The sequence below is a fragment of the Lepidochelys kempii genome, chromosome 3, assembly GCF_965140265.1.
Source record: "Lepidochelys kempii isolate rLepKem1 chromosome 3, rLepKem1.hap2, whole genome shotgun sequence".
Lineage (NCBI taxonomy): Eukaryota > Metazoa > Chordata > Testudines > Cheloniidae > Lepidochelys > Lepidochelys kempii.
This window is the reverse complement of record NC_133258.1, coordinates 144,695,734-144,723,652: the sequence shown is the minus strand read 5'-3', so window position 1 is coordinate 144,723,652 and position 27,919 is coordinate 144,695,734. Positions and strand designations below refer to the sequence as shown.

The window sequence follows — 27,919 nt, the reverse complement described above, 5'->3', positions numbered from 1 at the left end:
CGCTGTGTTTCCTTCCCTCCTCCTCCTCTCCAGCGGTTTGCTCCCTCGCTCCCTCCCCAGAGACAAGGGAAGTGCCTGGGAAATGCAACCGAGGCAGGTCGCTGGAGAGCCAGCCCCACTCGCCCGTGAGAAGATGTGCCCTGCCTCGGGTCCAAGGCACGGGCTTGTGATAAAGTGCAAGCAGCCACGCCTTGCTGCGGACCTCTCCCCGGCAGAGAGAGGCTGGAAGTTTCCGATGGGGGTGATTCACAAGCCCTCTGATTCTGGCTCCCTGATTTATTTGCCCCAGGCAGGAGAAAGGAACAAAGATGAACCCTCCTTGCATGCCCAGCTGAGTTGCCATAATGCAACCTGCACACAGAATGGGATGGAGCTGCCAAATGTAGTGTGTGGAAGAGACAGAGAGCAAGGGTCACCCTGGTACGGGGGAAGGTGGCTTGGGGAAAGGACCGAACTGTGCCCCATCCCGTTTTGGATGAAGCAAAAATACTTTTGGGCACTGCTTTTTGGCGCCCTAGGCAGCCGCCTAGTTCACCTAGTGGTTACACCGGCCCTGGATGCACCAAAAGTTCATTAGATACAATTTAGGGAAGTTTCAAGAAAGAGAAGCAAAACTTTTGTCCACTCAGGGAAGTGAAATCTGTGGCAAATGACTGCGATTTCTGATCATTTATATGTTGTTGCTGGCAAGCCCTATTGATTGCTTCCCTCACCCAACACATATAGTAGTCTCCCTTGCCCTCCCCAGCTACAAATCTCTCTGAGGTTTATTGTTTCACCTGGCTGCTCTGATAGTCTGAGGCAAGGGAAGGAAAAATCTTGCCAAAGTTAGTGTTCCACAGATCTACAACTGACAGAGCACCTCTTTTGGCTTCCAGCATAAACTACTATACAATGTTCCTAACAAATTATGTAATTCAACAGACATATTTCTTATGCGGTTACCTGTAATCTTTCGATTGCTTACAGTTCTAAACAGATGTTCCATGTGAACAGATAACTACTTTAGTTTCCTTAAGGATAACTACTGAATGACAGAGCATATGCACACTTTCATGTGTTATTAGCAAAGGAGGCGGCAACACTCTTCCAACTCCATGAAAATCTCAAGGGATTTGAGAGCATGTTGCATCAAGCTAAGCAACTGCTTCCAATTAGTGGCTCACCTTCTTTCTCCAATATGGTGGCACACTCAAACCTGAGCTCTGATTCAAATGATGGCTTCCAACTGACAAACTTTTCTTTTTTTTTTTAAACAGAAGTCAAAAATGGTGCAAAATTCAAAAAACAGTTGTTCTGGATCGGCTCAAAGCAGCAACCAGTTTTCCAGCCCCTTTGCCCTTCTTTGCTGCCTTTTATACCATACACCAGAAAGGAGCATCTGGGCCAAGATTTCTTTATTTTATAAAAACCATATATATTGAAAAATACATTGAAGAAACCCTCAGGACTTGCTAATTTCATATCACAGGCCTTATCTTGATAATTTCATTTATAGATATTCACATGTTAAGTAAATCTGTAAATTATATCCTTAGGGTTTGTCAGTATGGTGATTTAGCACCTGGTAAACTGGGGTTTAAACCTATAGCACACCTGCCTGCCATACACTATTATGGCCATTTGGACCCTGCGAGCATGCACTAAAAGTTCTGTAGTGCACTCTGACCAAATAGCAGCAGATCAAAACACACCACAGAATGCTTTCCTGGGTTATACTTGGTAGGTGCATGATAATGCCTGCATACCCTCTTTTAAGGTTTGTAACTTCAGTTTGTTGCTGTTTTCAAGACCTGAAATAAATGATATTACTACAACTGAAATGTTGCATCAGGTACTGTGAATATGGACTATTGCCTGCGTTACTGTAATGCAAAGTAATTAGGAGTAAGGAAGTTATGACTAATTTGCGAACTCAGATTTTGTCAGTACAATATAGCAATATTTTGTAAAGATATTCTTTAACAGTGAGGCATTATAAGATCTTTCATAAAGGAAAGGCTGCCATTTTTACCAAAATAGTAGTCAGAGTATGGAACTAGAAAAACAATTTTACACTGATTCCCTTGATGAGTTCATCACTATCTTTATTTCTGTTTCCAGTATTTTTAACAATGGTTGACAATTTACAAACTAACTTTAAGGTTGTACTGTGAGAAGTAATTTCAATCAGCTGAAGATCAATGGAAGATATTACTGCACTCAGTAATGCATATATAAAAAAAACATGCCCTTGAAGTTAACATGTTTACAATCAAAGAATTATGTGGTGAACAATCCTATACCGATGAGGAATCCAGATATATGTCCTTGGGATTCCTTCAGAAAGTGTTAACCGTGTACCGCGACATAATTCAATAGAAAAAGATCTATGCTTAATTTTGGGCCCTTAAAACATGTAAGTAATGAAATATAAAATAAATTCTATTTTTGAGGGCAGAAAGTATCTATTAAGGAATGGAGAAATAGAATTAAATACTTTAATGTAGCTATGAAGAGAGTCCTCTAGCCTGAGTTAGGTAGAATGTCCCTGTGTTTGGTAAAGCAAAATAACTCTTCCTTCTGCAGCTTTCTAATGTGATCTAGGTCTCCAGTGTAGAAGGCCTAATGGATTTTACTTTTTAAGAAAACCAGCACTGAAGAGACTTACAGAGATGAAAACTCTATCTATTTTAGTATTTATTACCAAGGTTATTGCAATATACTTCATACACAAAAGTGAACAGTAGTCTAAAATACAAATTTGTTGTAGCACCTAATCTGACAAATAGCCCAGATTTGCCCCGAAGGGTGTGCTGCTTAAAAATCTTGCATTAGCGTCTACATACTTGTTTGAATGTTGTCTGCTGTCCAAAAAAACTTTAAATGCTGCCTCCTAAGCGGCACAGTGTGTGTTTACTTAAGCTTCCTGGAAAAACATTCATATAATTCCAAGAGTGACTAAATGTTTTCCATCCTCATAGTTAGCATTCCAGACCTTCCCCCCCCCGAGTTCATTACATGGAAAATACCAGTCCCAAGTTTGAAGCAACAGAATTTCCTTCCTGGTGCCAACATACCTAATACAGAATTAGCAAGCCTTACAGCTAATGATAGTTAAATGATGAAAAATTATCTCCTTTAATTCAACTTCAAGTAACTGTTTATAAGTTTTTACAAGGTATTAAAAACAAGAGGTTATTGGGGATTATTTTTGGTAGTCACTGCATGTACAAAGATAAATAGGGTAAACTAAGAAAATATGTACACTAAATATTACAAGGTATGCTCTAATTGGTGTTGGAAGAAATCATTTATTTCATATTTGATGCCAAATTTTAATTACTTAATATAATTTTGTATCCAAATAACTACTTTTAATCATTTATCCAAAAACATTATTTTGATTGTTACCACCCGAAAAAAGCTATCCCCTGCTTCTGTGGTATTGAAAACAAAGAGCTTCCTTCAGACCAACATGTCATAATCAAAGTATTTTGTACCTGAGCTGCTACACCAATACACATGCAGCTTCCTGTTCAAATTTAGCTTAATACAAATAGGATTTTGTTTCCAAAATTTTTTGACTGGGGTGATACTGACAAATATTGATCTTTATCAACTGAAATCAAATCTGATTAAGCCTATTTGTAATGGCAAATTCAATAGATAATGGGATATTCTGACAAGGCAGATCACACTATCATCATTACTAGAATGTGTTAAGGCAAAAGACTAGAGAGTAATTTAGTAGGTATTTGGCAGAAACCTATGAATATATAATGTTCTAGAGGAATGAAACAGATCATTGAAAAAGCTCTTTACCAGCTAAATCTCTCTCTATTGCAGTGTCATAGATAGTTCTTCCAGGTACCTTGATAATGCATGCATTCAGAACTCTCCCCTACAATGCATTCTGAATCTCAGAGATAAAGAAAGGTTGCACCTTAGTAGTACAATCTTCCTGACTCTTCTTGAAATTGGACAAAGGTTTCACTGGCGCAGGGTACCTTATACTCTGGGGTGTGTGGTTCAAATATTCTCCCGGATGAGCTGGGAACAGGCATTAGCTCAAAGTGGCAGTCAGGCAAAACCAACTTAACTTGACTCTAAGAATTTGTTAGTCTCCAGGGTGCCACAAGTACTCCTGTTCTTTTTGCGGATACAGACTAACACGGTTGCTACTCTGAAACCTTACAGAATTGTGTTTGCATTCTCTTGATTCACCTTGAAGAAGAGAGATTTAGGACAAACTAGCTGTTAACTGAACTGGTACAGGGCCAAATAAATTCACAGGGCCAAATTCTCTGCTAGTGTAAACTGGCACAGCATTATTGACTTCAATAGGGCTGCATCAATTTACAGCAACAGAGAACTTCTTCCAGTCTTCCATGATTGAATTGTGCCCATTTTTACCTAATGAAGTCTTGAATATGCTAAAATAATTGAACCCAACTGCACTTCAGCTGGGTTTCTGGAGCCCATTATTGATGACAATTGTTCAAGTTTCCCTTTATGAAGGCAGGGTGCGTGCTAGGCACACTTAAAGAGGAAGTGGTGAAGGTTCTGCTTTCTTCTGAAAGAAGGTTATTGGTAAGTTTATGCTGGAACAACTTAGTTTTCTGGAACTCAAATACCTGGTTTCATATAAGGGTTTAAGGATGGAGAGCAGATTAGCTACGTTGACAATCTCTTGATGACAGATACAAGTCAACTGTACTTGCTGATTCTGTTAACTTTAAACAGCAGCCTTCAGTACCGTTCACCATGATGTTTTGTGACTTGCCTGCGAGAGCTCTCTTCGGTACTTTTATTTCTTCTCTAAGAGGTAGTTACCAAGATTGGTAATGAGACTATGAGACTCTGGTCAGCAATGACACCAAACACCTCTTTTCTTCTAACCCAGACACTGCATTTTCTGCGTTCTCCCAATGTCTGACCAACGTAGGGAAATGCATAGGAGCTAATTGGCTTAGCCTCAATAAGAGTAACATGGAAATAATGTTGACCTGTATGGGGGAAAACTGTTTAGGGATAGGTGCACAGTCTATGGGAGGTATACATCTAATCTTTACCAGTATGGAATCCCTGGAGTCATTTGTGGTACATCCTGCCTTTTCCCATCTATTTCACCACAGTAATCCATGCCTTTTTAACCTCAAGACAAAAAAGTACATAATGTAGTCTACTTGGAACTACCCTAAGTAAAGCAACAGGAATATCTGGCTAATGTAGTATACAGCAGCCCATCTACGTGGGACAAGCCACTACACGATCTATCCCCTGCAACAGAGGGGGAACATGCTCAGAAGTGGGTTTTACACATTAGTGAGGAACAATTAACTAAAATCATTCTTCAGGTAGGACAAAAATCTCTTTTCTACACCAATTTAGTATCGGAGACTATAAAGTACACTGTTTTACCCAAAGGACAGCTTAACTGTACTATGATATATAGAACTCTTTCTGAACAATAGCTCAGATGGCGACTGTGCATCAAGGTACTGATTCTGATCTCACACTAGTGTAAATTCAAGTTCAATGGTGTAATCAAAACCAAAACAACCCCAAAACTGAAATGTCAGTGGTGTAAAACCCAGAGTATAGTATACAGTAAAAATATGAACTCCAGGTTGCCGCTCTACATAAAATCATTAGCTGAGGCTTCATTTTCAAGCTTCATGAGGTTTTCAGCACTATTGTGGGATGAACTCTAATGCCTTCTAGGATGAGAAAGTCCTTACATTTCTTAAGCCTCTTTAGTGGAATGTACTATCCATATTATTATGGATGACAGCCAATATTTTCAAGGCTGCTCTGAAAAAAAACAAAACCAAAAACTCTCTCTAAAATCGGCAGAATTGTATAAATAATCTAGTAGTTCCTAGTATCTAGACAGTGAAACTCCAGTTCATTTAGCAATTCTGAATTTGGACAGGCTAAAGATAGCATTATTTCCTGAATGCTCTGAAAATTTGCCTTCACTTTAACAATGAATTTATACCTGGCAGGTTGAAGAATACTGCCCTTATGAAGATCCTGAAAGGCAAGTTCCTGAAGTTTCCAGAAACTCACTATACCAATGATCCAAACATATTTCATCAGAAAAGCAGGTTTGACTTAAGAAGAATGTAAGTGGTTTCAGGTTTGAACAAGAATTAATCAAACCAGATTATAGCCTCAGAATCTGTTTCCAGGGTGACTGGATATTTTTGTTTTCAGAAATTTCAATATTTTCCTCATTAACCTACCCTAGTATTCAACTTCTTATGCACATATCTACGTAGACCTGTAGACCTCTGTCCAATCCCTCTTTCAAGAAATGTAGCTCTTGTTGAACGGAGCTTTTTCCAGTCTACTGCCCTTTTGCGCTGCATCGTTTGGCAAATGTTGCATAGTCACATAGATATGCTTATGGTAAGCTTCTGTGTCCATTACTTTTATTTATTTATTTAAACTTTATTTTCAAATTTATTAAAATGCACCTGTCATAAAAGGCACATATAGATTATTTAGAAAACACAACAAAACAGCTAAGTAAAAATCCCAAGCAATTAATTTAGGCAGACTGTGTGGCCACACTATGCAGCACAGCCTGTTCCTCAGTCTATAAACTAAAGACTCAGGAAACTACCATGTCTCTTCCCATTCCCTAAATCTCCACTGTCTTTGCTACACTGGAGTCCTGTTTTTATCATGAAGGATACTACAGCCTCCTTTATGACCTGGTGAGGACCAGAATTAATATAAGTGAGAGAGAAGGGGCCAGGGAGGAATTGTTTGGGAACATTTTAGTCTGTGATTGCAACCCAGTCAAAGCTGTGTGTACATTTTTGTAAAAATGAAATTTCCAAGGATAATACAGTATCTACATGTCCTATCACAGCCAAACGACAATATTGTAGTCAGGCACCTTAATAATTTTAAAGATATCCACAAACCAAATCACAAAATGACAGAAATTAGTGATGGAAAATTACCAGGTACATTATCTAGACCATTCTTCTCCCAATGTAAGTGAGACCCATTTCCTTCAGAAGATTGTTTTGTGCTTCCTGTATTCAAAAAGTCTACCTGTCCCAAACATCTAACCAAGAGAATTAGCCAGCCAAGGACACTGTGACCCAAATTTTACAATGCCTGCTGGAGAGCAAACAGGCTTTTCTACTTTCTGCTCTGAAAACCTAAATACCAACATTCTTACAGTGTCTGTCAAACCCTGGAGTTATTGAAAAATTTGATTCAAGATAGAAATTCCAGAGATTATGCCATTGCTACTATCCTAACAGTTGTCAGATCATTGACTATTCGCCTCAGCTCTGATGAGCCAAAGAAACACATCTAAGCCATGAAGTGAAGTCTATCAGAGTGATTCAGCCACATAGGCCTAAGAGAGCTATATTATGATTTGTCCATGAAATCCCTACATCAAGCTCCAAGTTAAACAATAAAAATGTCGAAGATGCCATACATGGCTTTACTGAAGAATTCCAGTCAAGAAATTACAATAACAGAGATGGAGAAATAAAACCAGAAAACTGAGTCATAGTTATCCAGCAACCTGCTTACCCCATACACATTAACACTATCCAGCTACTCGGGTAAAGATTCATCCCATCCCTACTGTTTATTTGTATAGCCTTTCAGATAGGCATAGATGTGAATATTTGGAAAGATGTGCTTCAGTACTCAATTTTAAATATATCATCAATTATTTTATAGCACTTAATAGTGTCCCAGGCAACTCATAATACAAATGAAAATACATAATCTATGCGCCAAAGAGTTTACAAACCGATGTCAAGTCTGAAATATCTTTCCCCACTTTGTTGAGTCAAGTATCACAAAAGCATAGAGAGTTCTGAGAGAAAAGGAAGACAGAATAACATAAGTAAGATTACACAGTTAATCAGCAATGGTTAGCGTTCATGGTGGAATATAGAAGAGGGATGGGTTTAGGGTTTATTTTAAAACATTAATTATAGCAAAATGAATCATGTCCTTAGCTGGATAACTTCTTGCAGGCAGCATAGAAAATATGAGTTTTAAGGAGGGATTTGACTGAGAAGAGGGTAATGGCTTTGAGGATGAGTTAAAGAAGGGCATTTGATTCACAAGGTGCTACATGGAATCAAGCGCAGACATGTTTGTGGGAGAAATGGACAAATGGATTATCAAGGCTGGCGTCAGTAGAAGAACGTAGTGGGAGTTAAAGAAAATAATGTTTACTTTTTCTGGAGGTTTACAAATCTCTGGAACTTGAGTCCTATAAACCATATTTCTCAAGGCAAACACATTGGTCTGGATTCAGGTCTGGAGTTTAAGACAAAACTTTCTTCAGTTATCAGAGTATGAAAAAAAAATAACCTAAACTTTTTTCCGTTATAAATAATGAAAACCCTTTTCTTTTTCCCATATGTAGATAACTCCACAATAGCCAAATATACCAGTGAAACTTGTCAAAAACATTTCTTTAAAAAAGACTTTTTGAATGGAAGATACCAGTAAATAAAACAGGAATTTAGAATGTCAGTGTTATCTCAGCTTTATCTTTAAAAGAATCAGGTATAAGTTATAAGTGTGCAGGAATCTAAGATAATTGAACTGAACAGGACTTGTTTGTTAGTTTCATCTCCTACAAATCATTCTGCCATCCAAAAGGGGCAACATAGTAGAGAAAAAGTCTTTATTGCTTTTCACGTCTATAACTAGTTTTTGAAAAGTTATCTCTGCCAATAGATAGCATCTGAAATCTACGAATACGTTCTCCCAATCTAATACTGACTACTGGAAAGCATTCCTGATTTCTCTAGCATGCAAATGTAAGTTGGATCAGAAAAAATAAGACTAAAAATACTATATTAAAATACATACTTTTAAAATAATGCCATATATTACAGATCTGATGCCTATTTTGCAGTGGAACACAACATAAGTGAGAACTGGTCCATCAGTTGTGAAAAAGGATTGACAAAATTAAGGACAGAAATTGCCCCACAGGATTTAGTGTCCCCCCTCCACAGTGGGAGAATACAAGGACTGACGGAATACGAAAATCACTATTTCCTGAAATTTATCTCTTTCAAAAAAAGTGAAGTAAGGAATCTATACTAGAAGGAACAGAACATTTCTCTTAAGTAGCAGATAAATATACTATATAATAAAAAGAAGAAATCATATGTGGTGTACTCATTTTGGATGACCTACAGTAACACAGCTTGTTCATGTCAGAATTACTATACATGGTAAATCTAAGCACAATTGAAAAAAAGAACATTTATTTTCACTGTGGTGTAATCGCCTGGGGTCAAATGATGCTGTGACAATATTTTTGGACTGCAATTCAATAAAACACTTTTGATCTCCATCCCATAGCTTAATTTTAAGTTTACAATGTAATATGACAGCAAAAATGACGAGTGGCATTTTGGGCTGCCTATGCAAAAAACACTGCTTTACTGAATGGAAGTAAAATTTATTCTCTCTGTGCATCTCTGGCACAAGAGCACTTTAAAAAATTTATTGCTTCTGTAGATCTCCATTTGAGGAAATCGTGGGCTGTACCTCCTGAGCCACAGACTCCTTTCTGTGTGTATATAAAGTCTGCTGCAGTTTCCACGGTAAACATCTGATGAAGTGAGCTGTAGCTCACGAAAGCTCATGCTCAAATAAATTGGTTAGTCTCTAAGGTGCCACAAGTCCTCCTTTTCTTTTTGCGAATACAGACTAACACGGCTGTTCCTCTGAGACTCCTTAGTAGTATTAAAAGCACTTAAGCAGTAGATTTGTCTGCCACTCCACCAGAACATTACAAAGCAAGGAGTATAAAATACCACACCTCATAACCACATCCCTATTCCATTCTGCTGCATACAGACCCAATTCCAATATTCTCTGCAGAAGAAGGAAGGGTCAAGGTAGATCTGAAGAGGCAATATATTCAGAGAACTCCAGCTACTGATAAATAAGCATACTTCATTACATTTCCTTTATTACATTGCCTCTGAAGATCACCACTAGAGTAAACAGCACTAGAAGATACTAGTAAGCAGCAATAACCCTCAAGAGAATGGCAGATCTTAAAAAGAGAATGAAGCACTGATCTCTACAATCTCTCTGGCCTGAGAATCAACATGTCAGCTGGTGAGATGATGCAGCAGAAACAGAAAGCCCAGCATATCAGAAAGGTCTGTTCAGGAGGGAAAAAAAATCTGTATAATCATAAATCAAAACAAGAGAAGGAAAAAGCAAACAACAAAAACCACCCTCAGTGTGGAGGACTGAATCAGCTCTTAGAGCCTGGCTATGGAGCTCCAACTTCCTAGAGGCATTCTTTCATCCCTTTGTGACATTGCACCCCATAATGCTTTATGGAAATATGCTTATGAATGTAAATATGACATAACTGGAATATGTTTTATGCTACATATACCATGTAACATACCTCTCCAAAGGTTATGATCTACTGAATATATTCATCCTATTTGTATGCATGTATCATTTTTGTATTCAAAGTTATAAATATTGGCTGTCTACTTGTTTGATTTTAAGTAAGGCATTTGGGCAGCTTCTTTAGAGAGGAATTTGAAAGTGAAGTGCCCAATCAAGAAACACTTAACGGACAATGGATCTTGGAAGGCTCCAATCCACATAAGAAGTCTACCTGAGGACATTCAAGGTAGCATGTGAACAATGGCTGCTACCTGTAAGTTCTGAGTCATGCATGGACATGTGACTTGCTCATGTGAATCCAAAACTCCATCTTGTAGCTGGGATTCTACACAGGGGGAGGAAGGGGTGTCCACCCACAAGAGAAAGTCTATTTAGACTCCTGGGAGACCCCTCCATTTTGTCTTCGGCTGGCTCAAGAGATAGACTCTCCACCCCCAAAGGTTACCTGAAAGAGACTGAAACAAAGGACAGTAACCACAGGGATGGGAGTGATTGCCAACTGTGCCCACATATCTATTCAGGGGACACCATCAAAGGGCCTAATAACATCAGCCACACTATCAGAGGCTCGTTCACCTGCACATCCACCAATGTGATATATGCCATCATGTGCCAGCAATGCCCCTCTGCCATGTATATTGGTCAAACTGGACAGTCTCTACGTAAAAGAATAAATGGACACAAATCAGATGTCAAGAATTATAACATTCATAAACCAGTCGGAGAACACTTCAATCTCTCTGGTCACGCAATCACAGACATGAAGGTCGCTATCTTACAACAAAAAAACTTCAAATCCAGACTCCAGCGAGAAACTGCTGAATTGGAATTCATTTGCAAATTGGATACTATTAATTTAGGCTTAAATAGAGACTGGGAGTGACTAAGTCATTATGCAAGGTAGCCTATTTCCCCTTGTTTTTTTCTACCCCCTCCCTCCCCCCGACGTTCTGGTTAAACTTGGATTTATGCTGGAAATGGCCCACCTTGATTATCATGCACATTGTAAGGAGAGTGGTCAGTTTGGATGAGCTATTGCCAGCAGGAGAGTGAGTTTGTGTGTGTGTGTGTGTATGGGGGTGGGTGGGGGGGGGTGAGAAAACCTGGATTTGTGCTGGAAATGGCCCACCTTGATTATCATGCACATTGTAGGGAGAGTGGTCGCTTTGGATAAGCTATTAGCAGCAGGAGAGTGAGTTTTTGTGTGTTTTTTTGAAAAAATGAGGTGGGGGGGTGAGAAAACCTGTATTTGTGCTGGAAATGGCCCACCTTGATTTTCATACACATTGTGAGGAGAGTGGTCACTTTGGATAAGCTATTACCAGCAGGAGAGTGGTTTTTGGAGGGGGGGGGGGTGAGAAAACCTGGATTTGTGCTGGAAATGGCCCACCTTGATTATCATACACATTTTAAAGAGAGTGGTCACTTTGGATGGGCTATTACCAGCAGGAGAGTGAGTTTGGGGGGGGGGGGGGGGACGGACAGAGGGTGAGAAAACCTGGATTTCTGCTGGAAATGGCCCAACTTGATGATCACTTTAGATAAGCTATTACCAGCAGGAGAGTGGGGTGGGAGGAGGTATTGTTTCATGGTCTCTGTGTATATATAATGTCTTCTGCAGTTTCCACAGTATGCATCCGATGAAGTGAGCTGTAGCTCACGAAAGCTCATGCTCAAATAAATTGGTTAGTCTCTAAGGTGCCACAAGTACTCCTTTTCTTTTTGACCAGATGGGGTTTGTGGATTCCGGCTGAAATGCCTAACAACTCTCCATGATTGTTTCCTTGAACAATTTAATAAATCTTTGAAGAACACATATTTGAGGAACAGATGTCCAAGACGGATGATGACAAGTAGAACCATCCTCAAACCAAAAAAGGCTGCAGTGATCCTATGAATTGTAGTCCAATCACATGTTTAATCAACATGTGGAAACTTCTAACAGCATTTCTGGCAAAGAAGATCCAGATAGTAGTAGCTTGCAAGGCAATGCTGTCTCCTGAGCAAAAAGGCTGCATAGTAAACACAAAACGGACAAAAAGATCACTTCAAGCTGAACAGCAAGATCACAGAAGATGCAAAATAAAAAAACACACATGTAGAGATATAGACAGATTACCAAAAAGCATACGATAGCATCCCCACATTCGTGGATCTTTAAGACACTGAAAAGGGACAAGGTTCGTGTAAAGATCATTTCCTTTCTATAGCAGCCTATGGTTAACTGGAACACTCGACTACCTGGAAGGGACTCTCATTGATGAGGTCAAAATTAAGAGAGGAATTTTTAAAGGGATTCCTTATCAGTGCTGTTTGTGGAAGTAATGCTGCTGCTGACATGGATGCTCTGAGAGATAATCACAATTTATCATATCAGCAAAGAGAAAAACCAGTTAACCATTTGTTATAAATGGATTATCTGAAACTATACAGACATTCACAAAAGGAGATATAGAGAATGATGATGTGTAGAGAAGTTTGGCAAAGATATAAAGCTATGGGTTGGCATGGCTAAATTTGTGCCAGCATCTGTAAAGAGGGTCAGGGGGAAAATCAGATTGCATACAAGTTACTATCCAAGATCTCTCTCAGCATGGCATCTTCAAATAACTTGGTCTCAGGGAAATGTCTGAGTTATAACATGCGGGTCAAAGAAGTGAGAAAAGAATATTACAGGCAAATAAGAAATACCCTAAAGACAAAACTCAACTTGAAGAATTTGATCCGAGCCACTAATATGAGGATGATACCAGTTGTACAGTAAACTGCCAGAGTGATCAAGTGGCATCAAGAGGAGAAGATAAAATTTGACACCCAAACAAGGAAGTTCCTGAAAAGACAAAGTAATTAATGTCAATCAAAATGTGGACATGATGTACATTCGACAATGTAATGGATGAAAAGGTCTGCTTTTTGTGGAGAAAGCAATTTACAATGAGGACTATAACATCAAAATATATGTGGAATTAGCCAGAGTAAAAGATCATCTGGTTGTGATAACAAGTGACAGCCAAGCATGCATCTCAGCCGTAAAAAGCATAAAAGAAAGGAGAAAGCAAATTGCCAGAGAAAAGACTTGGAAAGCTTTACTCAGAAATCAAAGCACAGACAGTGATGGAGACACACCAAACCCATTAGCGATAGAAGATTAACAAACTCATAGCTTGTAGAAGAACAGCTCAAAAGAGAGAGACTATCAGACAGACTCATTATGAACAACACAAGAGCAATCCTTAAGGCTTAATTACACTTGAAACAAAACTGACCTATAGAACTGCTCTCTGAACTGCAGAATATGTTCCAAAAAGGAAGAAACAGGGGAGCATGTGTTAAGCACTTGCAGGAGCCTGGCTGGGAGAGCATATCTGAAGAGACAATAAGGTTGCCAGGTGTCTGCATTGGAGTCTCTTCATCAAGTGCAGATGTAAATGAACCATGCAGTATAAAACCCACTGAATGGAAAGCACTCTAAAGAATGAAGAGGCAATTGTCATAGACCAAACGGTGCAGACAAGCAGGTCGGACATAATTATTGTAGAAAAGATGACAAATAAGACTATGTTTACTAATATTGCTACACCAGCAGACAGAAACATAAAAAAATGAAAAGATAAGACAGCAAAGTATGAAGAACTATGCCACAAAGTGGAATGATTATGGAAAACTAGAATAAAGACAATCCCTGTGATTTCTGGAGCATTCGGAGAGATCCCTAAGGATTTGAATGAGCACCTCAAGAACATGTTAGGAGTGCAAGGTATAACAATGACCTCCAGAAAAGCGCCCTCTTAGGCACTATTAAAATTTTAACAAGAGTCAAGACAACCAGTGCACCTGAGCACCTACAATGCAGGAATTCTGTGGAAGGTTTAATAAAACTCCTGACTACACAGACCTACAGAGTCAGTTCATGGTCAGGATTTATTGGTGAGTCACAGGGATAAAACTTTTAAACGGTAGCTTTTCCTTTTTTAAGGCTAAAGATCTGGTATGTTGTGAAGGCTTTATGTTTAAAAAAACCCCAAACTTCCCCATGATGCAGTAGTGAGAGATGATGATAATTAAAAGCAGTGTGTCCAAACCAGCCTAATTTTGGATTCTTGATCTGAGACTCTGAAGAAGCACGAAAGGTGAATAGCAAGTGTGAATTTGCAGAGGCTGCAGTCTAAAACAACAGTTGCTGGTAAGTAACCTCTCTCCTCTTCAAGTGGCCTCTGCATATTCCCACTTGGAGGAGATTCGCAAAAAGTACACCTTAGGAAGGTTGGTTAAGGAGCACTAGGTGAACAAGGGCTGCAAAGGTGCCAAAATAAACATCAACTCTGGATGGCAGCTAAAGAGAGTAGTAGGAGGAAGTGCAATTTTACTCACCCAGATCAGACCTCCATGAAAAACAAATATTTACTCCAAGCACCTAGAAAGCTTCAATTACCAGCCTTGCAAATTCTTCAAAAAAAAAAAAAAAGGTAATATGCAGGTATGTAGTGGATACTAACTTTGTATCAGTTGAATACCATCTGGTGTCTCCAGAAGAATGAATACCCAGCGAGCTATAACAAGCCTGTAAAAAAAGACTTGGGGAGATACAGACTATAAATGGGGATAAGGACATCAACCAAACCACATTTTCCATATGGATTATAGTTTAGATGATTGGCAATTTGGCCTGTATCTGACAATCTGGACTGTAGCTATGGCCACGAGGAATTACCTCTTCATAGGTTTATGATACAGATGATCATCTGACCAATAACAGACTAGAGATCCCCAGAGCTTTTTCAAACAAGGCTCCAACCCAAAAACAAAAAAGATACATGTTCCAGGGGGAATTACCCTGGGGAAACTAGATGAATGTGTCCATCCTATGGTATTCCCAGTGCAACAAAGTGCGTTGTTAATAAAAAATTTAAATTTCCTTTGGCGTGGCCATCAAGACAAAGCAACTACCTGAAGCAATTCGAGCAGCACATGGAGTAACACTTCTATAAATTAAGGTACTACAAGATAAAGGAGGACTGTTGCCACACAACATATGAGAACGAAAGCTGCAATCACAACCTGTGCAGCCTGGCAGAATTCAAACACAGTATTTATAGCAACATGAAGAGGCAAGAGAGGTTTTATTGGTCAAAAGCTATTGCTTTAAAATAGCAGCCACTAAACTTCCAAAGAACATACCCAGAATTCAGGGTAGAACCCAGGCTCAGGTTTGTGCTCGTAACCCAATATGAAGACAACTCTCCAGTGAACTGGAAAGCAAAGTTAAACAGACCTATGATGTTTGAAGACAAAACTGCCAAGATCTGATTAGGGCTACTGGCGTCATCTTGGTTCCATCCTCACTTACCTGGAGGCGGATCTCCTGAACCAAGTGAATCAGAGGGAATATGAAGAAGAGTTCCTGATTCCAATCCAAGAAAGTGGAATCTGCCAATGACATGGGATTTTGCTTGACCCTGACACAGAACTAAACACAATGGATGTTATCCTTCATAATAATGAGATCTACCTACAGAGCCTACCCTGGCATAACAGATAATGTCAAAATGAGATCTAACTAGATAGACAAGGCAAGTGAGTTAATATCTTTTATTGGACCAACTTCTGCTGGTGAGAGAGCAGAGAGACAAGCTTTCACGTTTATTCAGGGCTCTTCTTCAGGTCATTCCAGTAAGTTCTAGTCTACACCAGCATCTCACACACTAACTGGCCTGTGTGGACCCTACTAGCACGCACTCAAACTTCCCAAGCATGCATTAATGTAGTACTGTTTGAAAGAGATGGAACTACATTCATGCACTGTAGGAAACTTTGTGTATGCCAAAGTCCAAACAGGCCAATTAACACATGATAAATGGTACAGACTAGAATTTACACCCATTGGTCCAGACTAATGCACCACGTAGACAAGCCCTAAATCTCATCTGAGAATTGCAAATTATAAATTAAGTGCTTTATCATTAGGCACTGTCACTATCTGCATGCTCATTTTCAGGTCAGTTTAGTACAATCAATATGAGAACACTCCTTAGGCATCTGCACCTGAAACAAATTGTTTGCTAAAACGGAGGATGAATGTTCTGGGCACTAGATTCAGCCAATCTAGAGAAAGGTCTGAGGACCTCTGAACCACTTATACCAGACATATAGCCTCACTGCATAGGATTCTCTTGAACCTGCAGAGCTGGGTCTTGAGCAATGGACTGCTAAGTATAGAGTTGATGGTGCCAGAAAATGAAGGGTGGTGCACTGCTGGTACCGTACAGTCAGCAGACCTTGACAAATCTTGACAAATTTATTGAGGCTACAGCACCCATTTAGTAAGCGGAATTTGAGAGACAGTCAACAGCACTGATATTGGACCCAGCTGATTTGGACAAACCCTGGGACCTGGGTATTGCTGATTCTTAGTACGTACCCCCTTTGACAAGCAGTTTGCCCAAATTAACAGTGCTGGATCTTTAGCACCAAATTATGACGACTAAGAACAGATCTTAGGTCCTGACTGCCATTTCAAGTGGGTACAGAATGACTTCCAACTAGTGGTTCATCAAAGCCACTGGTGATATATCCTTGGAACTGGTGGAACCAGGGACCTTAGCGCTTCTTATCCTGTGTGCCAAACCACTTCAAGCAAGTGGCTCATAAGAGTCAATTATACTACATCAGCACCACTAGACCTCGTCAACCTGAATGGATGCTGTGACTTAATGTCACTTATATTGGTTCTGGATTACTTCAAGCAAGTCAATGGTGCTGAAACCTTGGCATCAAATTCAGATGATCCAGACTCTGTTAGGGATGTTAATGCTGTGCATAATGAACACTGGGCCACTTCCTCAAGAAGTTCACCAGAGTCCGCAGTACTGGATTGTAGGCACTGGATTCAGTTGAACTTGCATGAATTAGTGCAATTTATAGTGGGCACCTAGCCACCTCTGGTTCACTACAGCCTATGGTGCCAGATCCTACACACAAACTTAGGTGAAGGGATCTAGGTGTTATGTCAGTGGTCCTGGGACCTCCGTTGTGTGTTGATCGTGCTGGGACCTTGACAATAGGCTTGGGCAGCCAGTTAAGACTGGGGACCATTTAAACCAGGCAAAGGCTCCAAAGCCAGAGGTGCACTTACAAGTTGCCAGATTTATTCGACTGAGCTTGAGAAACCTTCCGATCAGCAAAGTGAGAAGCACCTCTCTCACTCCATATAGGTCCAGATGATATCCATGCCAGATGGGGATAATTTTACTTTTGTTAAAAGAAATCTGTAGTAACTGACAATCTAAACAAAAACAGCCCTGAGAGGGCAAGAGAAAAGCAAAAACTGATGAGGGAAGAATCAAGGATATTGTGCATTAAAAGCTCAGAACACCTTTGGCAGGTAGGAAGGAACTGAGGGGCAACTGGGGACACTGCTCCTTCTATACCCTTGGAATCGTCTGTCAGGGGAAAGTGAAGGAGAGGCAAGTGACCCCCAAATGGACAATACTCTTCAGAAGATTCCAGAGCTCAACACTAGGAGTTGCCAGTCCCAAGGGGAATATGCAGAGACCACTCAATATAAGGTTCTAATATCCTATAATCGACCCCTTTATCCACCCAGTTCCTCTTTTTTACTCTACGTTTAAAAGAGAAGGGATCCTGTTATTCCCCAATTTAAAAAAAAAAATCCCATAGGAAACTGATTCTCATCGTTTCTAGTCTTATGCAACAGGACATCCAATAATCCGTTTATAAAATTCATATGCTCTAACAACATACTTCTGCTTCTTATTGTTCAAGAGGAGCAACTGTGATCTAAAACAAATGGACAATATAGAAACCTCCCATTTTCTAGATTTGCAAGTCAGCAGATGTTTATACTTTTCCTTCAGTGCCTGTTGATTATAAAATGCTGTTCTGGGCAGGTATCTGCCTGGAGCTAATTTAAAAACTCAGCCAATTATGTAAAAGAGAGCTATTTCCATGAGGAAATGAAAGCTAGCAGCTGAGACTGTAAAAAAAAATGAAATCCATGGAAAGTAAGGCAGCTAGCTCATTCAGATTCTGGCTTGAGTATAAATGTTTAATCAAAAATGGATCCAGGAAGTCAGAAGATAAATAAAATGTCTTTGAGGAATCTCTTATTTTTAGGGTAGCAGTCTATGATTTTGAATCCCATTGTTTTGTTTCCTTCAATTTCAGATATTTTCTTAATTCTATAATATATAAAAGCAGAGAAAGAATAATGGTAAAATTTTATACAAATGTTTCCTCTTCTTCCACCCTGTTCCATGATGTGTTTAGGGGTGAGAACATTTATTTTCTTCTCCTTTCCTCTTCATGTGGAGAGGGTAGATTGGAGAGGGACCTTGCAATTCCAGCATTATGAGATGGTGCATCTGTGCTCTTCTTTAATTAGTGTGATACCTCTCTTGTGGCCAGTATGCTGCCGGGCTGAGTCAGCGGCATATTAACGCCTACACTGACAAGGCCTAAGGTGGCAAATTTATAATAGCAGCCAGAGGCTGTTTCCCCCGGTGCCGGTTCCTGCCCTCTGCCCCCAGCCCCGCCCCAACTCCACCGCTTCCCTGCCCCCCATTCCCCGCCCCCTCCCTGCCCCTATCGGTCCCCTTCCCCAAATCCCCGCCCCGGCCCTGCCTCCTCTCCTGAGCGCGCTGCGTTCCCCCCTCTTCCCCCCTCCTGCGCGAAGCTGTTTCACGCACAAGCATTGGCAGGGAGTGGGGAGAAGCAGGACCTGGCGGTGCACTCAGGGGAGGAGTCGGAGACAGAGTGGAGGTGAGCTGCGGCGGGGGGGGCCGGGAGCTGCTGGGGGGTGGGGCGGCAATTATTTCAGGGCCTAGGAGCGACAAAATCATTAATCCGCCAGTGGGCTGAGTAGGCATGGTTTTCCACAGGGCCATGCACTGAGGGGTAATTCCATATCCATTACAGAAAAGCACTGATTACAGTAAATACCACTGTCATGCTTATTGTGTTCCTTTACTGGTTTCAGAAGATTAGTATACAACGGAATCTCTGAGGCTTACACAGTGCATCCTTACTGAAATCCAGACAGTTGTTGGAAACATTGGCTCCAACTCATAAATACAGAATATTTTCTGGAAACTTTCAAAGATCAAAGTTTTTATAGCTCCTGGAAAAAATTCCATTGACTTTAATGAGATTTGTATCTACCCCTCAATGAACTCAAATATTTAAGTGTATGAGGTAACAGAAGCAAACCAAAGGCAGCTTAAAGTGAGGAACATCATTTAAATTCACACATTTTATTCATGAAATAGTATATTTTTTAACACATACATACATAGCAATTTAATAATTAAAAAAACACAAAACCCCCAAAATTTATACATTAATTTTCCAAAAAGGAAAGACTAATTTATATAGATAATTGATGCAGGTTTTATGTAACGCTGGTCAAATTATCTTGTTGGAAAAAGTTTTCATCCAATTTTTGGCACTATTTCCAAAAATGGATATTTTAATTAAAGCATTTTGATTTTCTTAATGTTTTATTATTTTCAACCTAAGCTTTTTTCTTTTTCCATTTTTGTTGAATGTTCATTGTTTTATTTGTACTTGTTTATCTTTTCCACTTCAATATTAACTGGTCGCCTTAATCAAATGTTAAGATTAAGAACTTCAGTTTTTCAAATATCTCACAATAAAAATATTTTTGAAAGTGAAAAATATTAACAAATATTCTACTAAATTTTTGAAAAGTAAATTACCAGTTAGTTTTGAAAATCAGCCAAATGACAGGATCTTGAAAATTCTGTGAACTTTTCCTTGCCATCCCAAACATATTCAAGTTTTGAGTGAGCCCAATTCAGCTGAATACTGTATATCCTTTAACAACCTCAGCATATACACTAACACACTATAAATATTGCTAAGAAGATACAAATTGCTCAGCCTCCAAAAGACTTACACAATGGGGACTGGATGCCCAGCAGCCTTAGACTCCTTTGAAAATGCTAGCCTATGAATAGCCTCAACATAATGTTAAGCATCTGCTTAAGCCTTTGCAGGGTCAGGGCCAAAAAATGCATCTCTGCCACCATTTCCTCATACAAAACATTAACTTCTGTACTCTGGAGAAAATGGGACACCCTCAGTTGCTCACCCCCCACCCTCCGGCATGAGACAGTCACCCTGAAGAGGGCCCCATCAGGAATCTGTCACTGGAACCTTACAAGGGGTCCACTGTCGCCTGTCACTGGAACCCTGCCAGGCCCCACTGGTTGCCAGCGCCAGAGTCCCGCAGCCCCTGCCATGTCATGGAGGTCTCTGGAAGTCACGGATTCCGCAACTTCCATGACACAAATGTAGCCTTAAGCACGAGTGTCTAGTAGAATTTGTCCTGACCTACACAAGTCAGTAATGGTCACCTTATCATAATTATGACTCAAAGTGATAATGTTATCTAATGAAGACAAGCCCTTACAGGGAGGCTTCTACTGGGAGACAGCATTTGAAATTAATATATCTTACCTTCACACACTGGGCAGCATTCCCCAGGTACCTTAACAGGATTCAGGCAACTCTGTCCACAGGCTGTTGCCACACAGTGAGGGTCTCCATTGATACACTGGCAGAAAGTGCAGTCATCTTCTCTCCATCGATCTCCATGTGCTTGGATCTGACCATTGGCATAGCAGCCAGCAGGGTTATTAACTGGATATACTGGATCTAAATCAAGACAAATTATAATAAGAAGAGACAGTTTATTCTTCCTGTTATGCCTGGAAGATATTTATAAACATGCAGTTTGATATCACTGTTATAGAGGCTGGCCTTGAGACCCTTTTCCCTTTCTGGAAAAGAGCTCAACGCATTCCTGGGGACTTGGTCCTCAGCCAGGTGATGGGTCTGGAGCAGTGGTTCTCAAACTGTGGGTTGGGACCCTAAAGTGGGCCACAACCCCATTTTAAGGGGGTCGTCACGGCTGGCGTTAGACTTGCTGGAGCCCAGGGCCGAAGCCCAAGCCCCACCACACGGGGCCGAAGCCTAAGGGCTTCAGACCTAGGTGGTAGGGTTTGGGTCACAGGCCCCCCTGCCTGGGGCTGAAGTTCTTGGGCTTCAGCTTTGCCCTTCCCCCAGAGCTGTGGGGCTGGGGCTTTGCCCCCCCCCCCCCAACCGGGATAGTGAGATTCAGGCAGGCTCAGGCTTCAGTCCCCACTCCTAGGGTCATATAATGAGTTTTGTTGTGTCACAAGGAGGTCATGGTGCAATGAAATTTGAGAATCCCTGGACTGGAGACCCAGGTAACTCCTTTTTCATTTACACTTGGCGAGAAGACTGGGCCCTTTTCTTTCAGGGGCTAACCTTGTCACTATGATCCATGCTTTAGTCATCTTCAGATTAGGCTATTGTAATATGCTCTGCATATTACAGCCACTTGGAAATTCAGTTGGTACAAAATGCAGCATCCTGATTGGAAAGGGTGTTTATGACAGGAATCAAATTGCTCCAGAATACACACAACTTACAGTAAATTTCCAAGAGTATTTTAAGGTAGTGGTTTTAAACTAGGCAACACCTTAAATGGGTTAGATCATGGTTACCTCAGAGACCACTTCTCTTCTATGTGATACCATGAAAGGTGAGACCCAGTTCAAGCCTTGTTTTGACAGACAAGAAATATGGATTTCAATTTAAATTGTGCTAGCTCAATCTCATTAGTTTAACGTAACTGAAGAGCCCATTCAATGCTTTTTAAAGTTTTTCAGCCATGTTAAGCTAGCTCGACTGAGCTCACACAATTGAACTCACACCACTTTTGCCTTGATTTTTGTGTCTGGGCATGGTCTCACAGAAGGCTGGAGGTAGGACATTCTCCATTAGAGCTCCTTGATTATGGAAACTGCTACCTCCCCCAGAGCCCAGATGCATGACCTTTAAGTCACATTGCAAGGATAGTTTGTTCTACCATTTTTTTTTCTGAAGTGAAGAAATGACGGTCATCGGTGAAGCAGCGTACACAAATTGGAGTTGGTGGTATCGGATGTGTCTATTATTTTAGTTAGCTGGTTTGAATTGTAATTGTTTTTATAAAAATTTTACTTGCCCAGAATGTTAGATGGATGTATATTTTAAAATAAAACTAAATAAAACCAATCTTTCAAGTCTTTTGGCCTCTGGTGATCCCAGTACATTCAGAGGCACAACGCCTGACAGCATGTAATTTGAATCAAATCTCAAATTCAAACATAAGAACAATTATTGAGGTGACAATCGGGGTCCTTCAGATCCAGCCTGGGGTAGGAAGGCCCAGGGTAAGCCTAAGGCTGATTAGAGCCTAGTAACAAGTGTTGAAAAGTGTGCACTTGTGAAGAACACATACATACTATGAGTGCACATTGGTGTAATTATATTAAAAAAATGGATAGGAGACTGGATGTTCAAATGCATAATATAGTTCTGCAGTCACTATGAGAGGGGATACCAAAAGAATAGACAAACGTTAGGAAGTGGCTATTTCCCAGTAGTTGCATCTATGCATATACAGATAATCCTTACAGAAGTGGAAATTCTTAGACTCGTTTGAAATATTCCACTGGACATACTCTTCACCTACCTAGCACCTCTGTGTACTCTAAATACAAAAATGGTGCAGGGATCTTTGCCCCAACTTTCAAATACAACCAATTTAGACAAATTCAGCAGAAAATATAGGCGCTGACTCTGTGGGTGCTCTGGAGCTGAAACACCCATAGGAAAAAAAACAGTGGATGCTCAGCACCCACCAGTGGCCCTGCTGATCAGCCCCTCCCCCTCCCCCACAGCGGCTCACATCCATTGGTGATCAGCTGTTCAGCAGCATGCAGGAGGTGCTAGGGGGAGGAGCTGGGGCAGGAAGAGGTGAAGCAAGGGAAGGGCACACTTAGGAGAGGGAGCAGAACAGGGCAGGAAAAGGTGGGGTGGTGCAGGCAAGGGAAGAGGTGCGGTGGGGTCTGGGGTGGAGCAGGGGATGATCACCCCTGGGGAAACCAGAAAGTTGGCACCTCTGGCTGAAAAGATTTTTTTTTTTTTTTTTTTTTTGGTAAAAACTTACAAGGAAGAGAAAACAGGGTTATAACAAACTATTTTGCACCCTTAACTAGAGTAAAGTGGACACTAGCAAGTGAATGCTAGAATATTAAAAACATCATGTTAAGAGACTGATTTCCAGATTGTTCCAATTATGTACTATGAGGATTGCTAACAAATCAGTTAGGTTCCAAAACAGTGTGACCTTCTACATTAAACTGCATGTAGAATAAGCATACACAAAAATACAAACTTAGATTTCATACTTCAGGACCTAACTCTATTTTTTTATACTTTTGTATATTATATGTGTATAATTAGCAAACAGACTGCATTTTGTTTTCTAACTGTTGAAAGGCCATGAATTTACATTGGTGAGACAAGTTCACCCTGTAAACCACCTGGTTATGTTGTTAACAACACCCCATGACCTTAGGACATAAAAAGTAAGCCTTCCCCTATACTTTTTGGGACTTAGCATTGACATCAAATTGCGTGCTTAGTGCCTTTTGTAGAAAAATCCTTTTTTCTCCTTGTATCCCCCCGGTTTTTGCATAATACAGAGACATACATGCCACAATGACATTACTTTGCCCTATCAGGTCAAGTTCAAAGCTTTAACAGTTATTTGCATTACTCTCTACAACACAGTTTCATCTCTTGGAATTTAAAACTCCAAGACCTGCTTCCTTGTTACTAAAGAAAATGAGATACGTGTGCCTCAGGGCATGTTACTGTAATCATCATGCTTATGTTTGGGAACATACCTCTTCATACTGAGGTTTCTCTTCAATATTCATGCAAGTGCATAATGCTATTCTACATATGCTTTCCCACAACTACAAAGAAAAGTATATTTTGATCTTCAGGAATGTACTCAACTCATCCAAATTAGCAACGGTGCTGATGTATTTTGTTCACAAACACAAAAAGGAAACATATGTATCTCTATTATAATTTTTTACATCAGATATAAAAAACAAGCAGTAATTCTAGATTACAAAACACACAATAACTCAAACTAGCACTACATTTGAGACATAGCCAACATTTTAATAGTTAACACTAGCAACTAACAGGAGCAAATCCCAAATACTGTGCAGAGATAAAAACTTTCCTCTCCCCTAGGTTAAATTCCAGACCATAGATGTGCTTCAAGGATTTGAAGAGAAAACAGTCTTATCTCCAAGAACAAAGGAGTCGAAATGAGTGATACCACCAACAATGAGAAAGTTGGGTTATTTCTTGAAGTTTCATCGGCTGCCCTTATAAAGATACAAACAGCTGTATTCAGAAGACTAACCCCCTGGTTTCATTACAGGGAGAGCTATAGCAATGCCTATAGTTAAGGTTTCCTAGCACTTCCCATTATAAGCCCCTGTTTTCAGTTGCTCATAACTTTGCCAAATTGTAACCATTTAGACTGAAAATTTGTATGCTAGGTTTGTGATTCCCCTCTCCCCCCTTATGTGTCAGTGAAAATTGTTAAGCCATTTCCAAAACAGAGGTTACGGGAAAATAGGGAGTTTTGATAATGTTAAAAAATTATCCCACTTGTCCTTTGAAGAGCTCTAGTGCTTCTCTGGTTTGGAACAAGAACTTTAATGTTGGCAGGAGATAACACTGGAGTCAGACAGCTGCCTTTTTTTGTACCCATGAAAATCTACCTGGATTTGGCTAAATTGTAGACCTGAAAAATAACCATTTGCACATCTCACCATTTACAAAAGTTTAACAGCAAGCCTCTAAAAAGTTCAAATCTCTGAATACTGGTTCTTCACTGAGCATGCTCAGGGGCCCCACTGACATTTTATCTGCACTGAAAATATTACACGTCCACACTACCTTCCATCTGCACTGAGGATGCTCCACAGCCCCACAAAGCTTGAGTTCTAATGGAACAGTAACTATCCCTTTGAGAAAAGAGCTGGTCAGGGAACCAGGAGACTGCGAGTTCTAGTCTCACCTATTCCACTTACTAGTTTTAATAATTCTGTTCACTTCATACCCCTTATTATTGAACAAGTCTTCATACCCCTAAATTAAGTGACAGTCAGATATCATTCCCCACATTTTACATATTTTAAATATATATTATATTTAAACATATATTAAATATGTTCTAAAAAGTAGGTTGTAGGTGATCTCTTCTGGCAGAGCCAAAAATAGAACCTTCTCTCTAATGTGGTATGCCCAAGTCTCACTTATAATCACACTATCTTGCAGAATGAATGTGCCAAACTTATATGCTTGGCTGTGCCATCTATAACCACCAGAACATACAAAGAGTTTACAAACCCTGACTCACCATTTCAACACTCTCCAGCAAATGCTTGTGTACACCACTGATAAAGTAGCTTTTCCATTTCCCTCTCACGGTTAGTTCACAAATAACAGTTTACTACTCCTATTGCTTACTCCTGTAGCTGTGCAACTAAAGATATGAGATATGAGCTGTGCAACTAAAGGTTCTGTGTAAAAATAATCTAAAACACCAATGACTTATATGGGGATCATTATGGTCTCATATGATGTATTTTTCTTTTCTTTTTTTTCCCCAAATCCTAGGAAATTACACTAAAAATATATTAAAAGAACATTAAGACTGCAAAGTCAAGCACCCAAAAGTTATTGAACTTATCAGATTTTTTCCACTTTGTGTGGGTATTCATTGCGATAAAACTGGATGCAACTGAGTGACATGATCACACAGTACTTTTTTTACGGACATCTGTTTCATTCAGTGCACAAGACGGTAAATCAGCAAAATTCTTTAAAAGAAATAAGGATGTTCTCTTTTGGTCAAGGCACTGGACTGGAAACTCAGGACTGCTAAGCTCTTCACCTCATTCTGCCACAAACTTTTTATACAATGATGGCCAATACTATCAAAATGCACAAACACAAGGAGGCAAAATTAAGGCTGCACAGACCAGCTTAATTCTGGTAATTCTTATCTTTTGAGGTCTTGTCTTTGCAACCGTAATGTTCTTTAAACTTACGGGGGTTTTATGTAATTATTTAATTTTTCTTACCCCAAACCAATATAAGCCATACTCATTGGAAAAGAATAAGGAGATATCTCTTCTCATAAAACTCTATGGGCGGGACTGTGACTAGCCTTTATACAAATGCAGAAGGAGAGCACTGAGAGATCTTCCACAAGCAATGCATATTGTCATGGATGTAAAGAGCAAGTCTTGCTTACTCAGGGACAGTAGATTACACTCCTTGAAGGGGTGTAACAATGGCCACACTCCTCCTTGCTTCCAAAGAAATTCTGGAGGAATTGCAGAAGCTGCAGAAAGATTTCGGTCTTGAAAGATTGGTAGATGCCTGTACCACTATTTGTGAGCTCAAAAGTAAAGGCAAAGAGCACAGAGGATCCATCAAGAAACAGTTCAAATAATCAGGAAAATTGTAAGTAGACAAAATAAGCAACTGTAACAAGAAAACAAAACATTGAGGAAAAGACAGTCCACCAAAAATCCCCAACACTCAGAATAGAAGTAAGTAATAATGTGTAACATCTGCACCAACTGAGGATTAACTGATGTCTTTCTAGCTTCTGTTTAGCATAGACCACTTTGGAAATTCAAAAAGAAAAATGTTATCATACAAGGAGCTGAGACAGCTAACTTTGACAGGTGTCCTGTGGACAGAATTTGATTGATTAAGATAGGGGTTGTAAGAGGTTTTATACCAAATTGCAACAGAGTGCTTGAAATCAGCAACTGAACTAGCACTCTGGTCACTGTTTAAACCATTAGTCCCCCCAGAGAGCCTGATTAAGGAAGTTCCTGATTACCAGATCAGATTGGGGCCAGGTATTTTATAAGCTAATTAGCCTATTGACAAGGAAATTGGATAAAAGAGCACCAGAAGGAAGTGCACAGTGGAGGAGAATCAAGAGAGAGAAAAAGGCTAGCTAGGCCTGATAAAGGGAGCTCTCTGTGTGGAGAGACCTTTTCCCACTTCTACCACCTGGGAATAAAAAAAAAGGTAGTTATGCTGAATGTCTGTGTAAATAGTATGGCTACATGAGCACGTAAAAGGTGGTGAGACGAAGCACTGGGTGATATCTCCAAAAGGAAGATCAATGAACAACGTATGACAGCAAAAATGACAGGAGCAGGGCATGCCCTATCACACCAAGAGAAGTAGTAAAATTATAATCCCTTAGAGAGAGCCAAACACCTAACCTCACCCAAAAGGACACAACTGAGTCAAAAGGGATTTACAGAAGAAGGGAACAAGTATTTTGCTTGCCAGTTACTGAAAAGCCAGAGCCCATACTTCCCTGACATCAAGATATGGGAAGCCATACCAGAAAAGGAGGCATATAAGCAGCACGCAAGATCAATGTCAGACAACCAGGCAAATGAAGCAAGAGCCTGACTGTTGTATCAGACAAGGCCAAATTAAAAAACAGCTGAGACTAAAAACCAGATCT

The 27,919-nt window shown here is 40.0% G+C and overlaps 1 protein-coding gene across 7 annotated transcripts in view; it reads right to left on the bottom strand.

Annotated features, from left to right (window-relative positions):
• CRIM1 (cysteine rich transmembrane BMP regulator 1) overlaps positions 1-27,919 on the bottom strand; it is a 300,103-nt gene that overhangs the window by 99,377 nt on the left and 172,807 nt on the right. For all 7 annotated transcript variants that reach the window (XM_073338355.1, XM_073338356.1, XM_073338359.1 and 4 more), the window contains one exon: positions 20,929-21,126. In XM_073338355.1, coding sequence (XP_073194456.1) covers positions 20,929-21,126 — 198 coding nt within the window. The remainder of the gene's footprint in view (positions 1-20,928; positions 21,127-27,919) is intronic.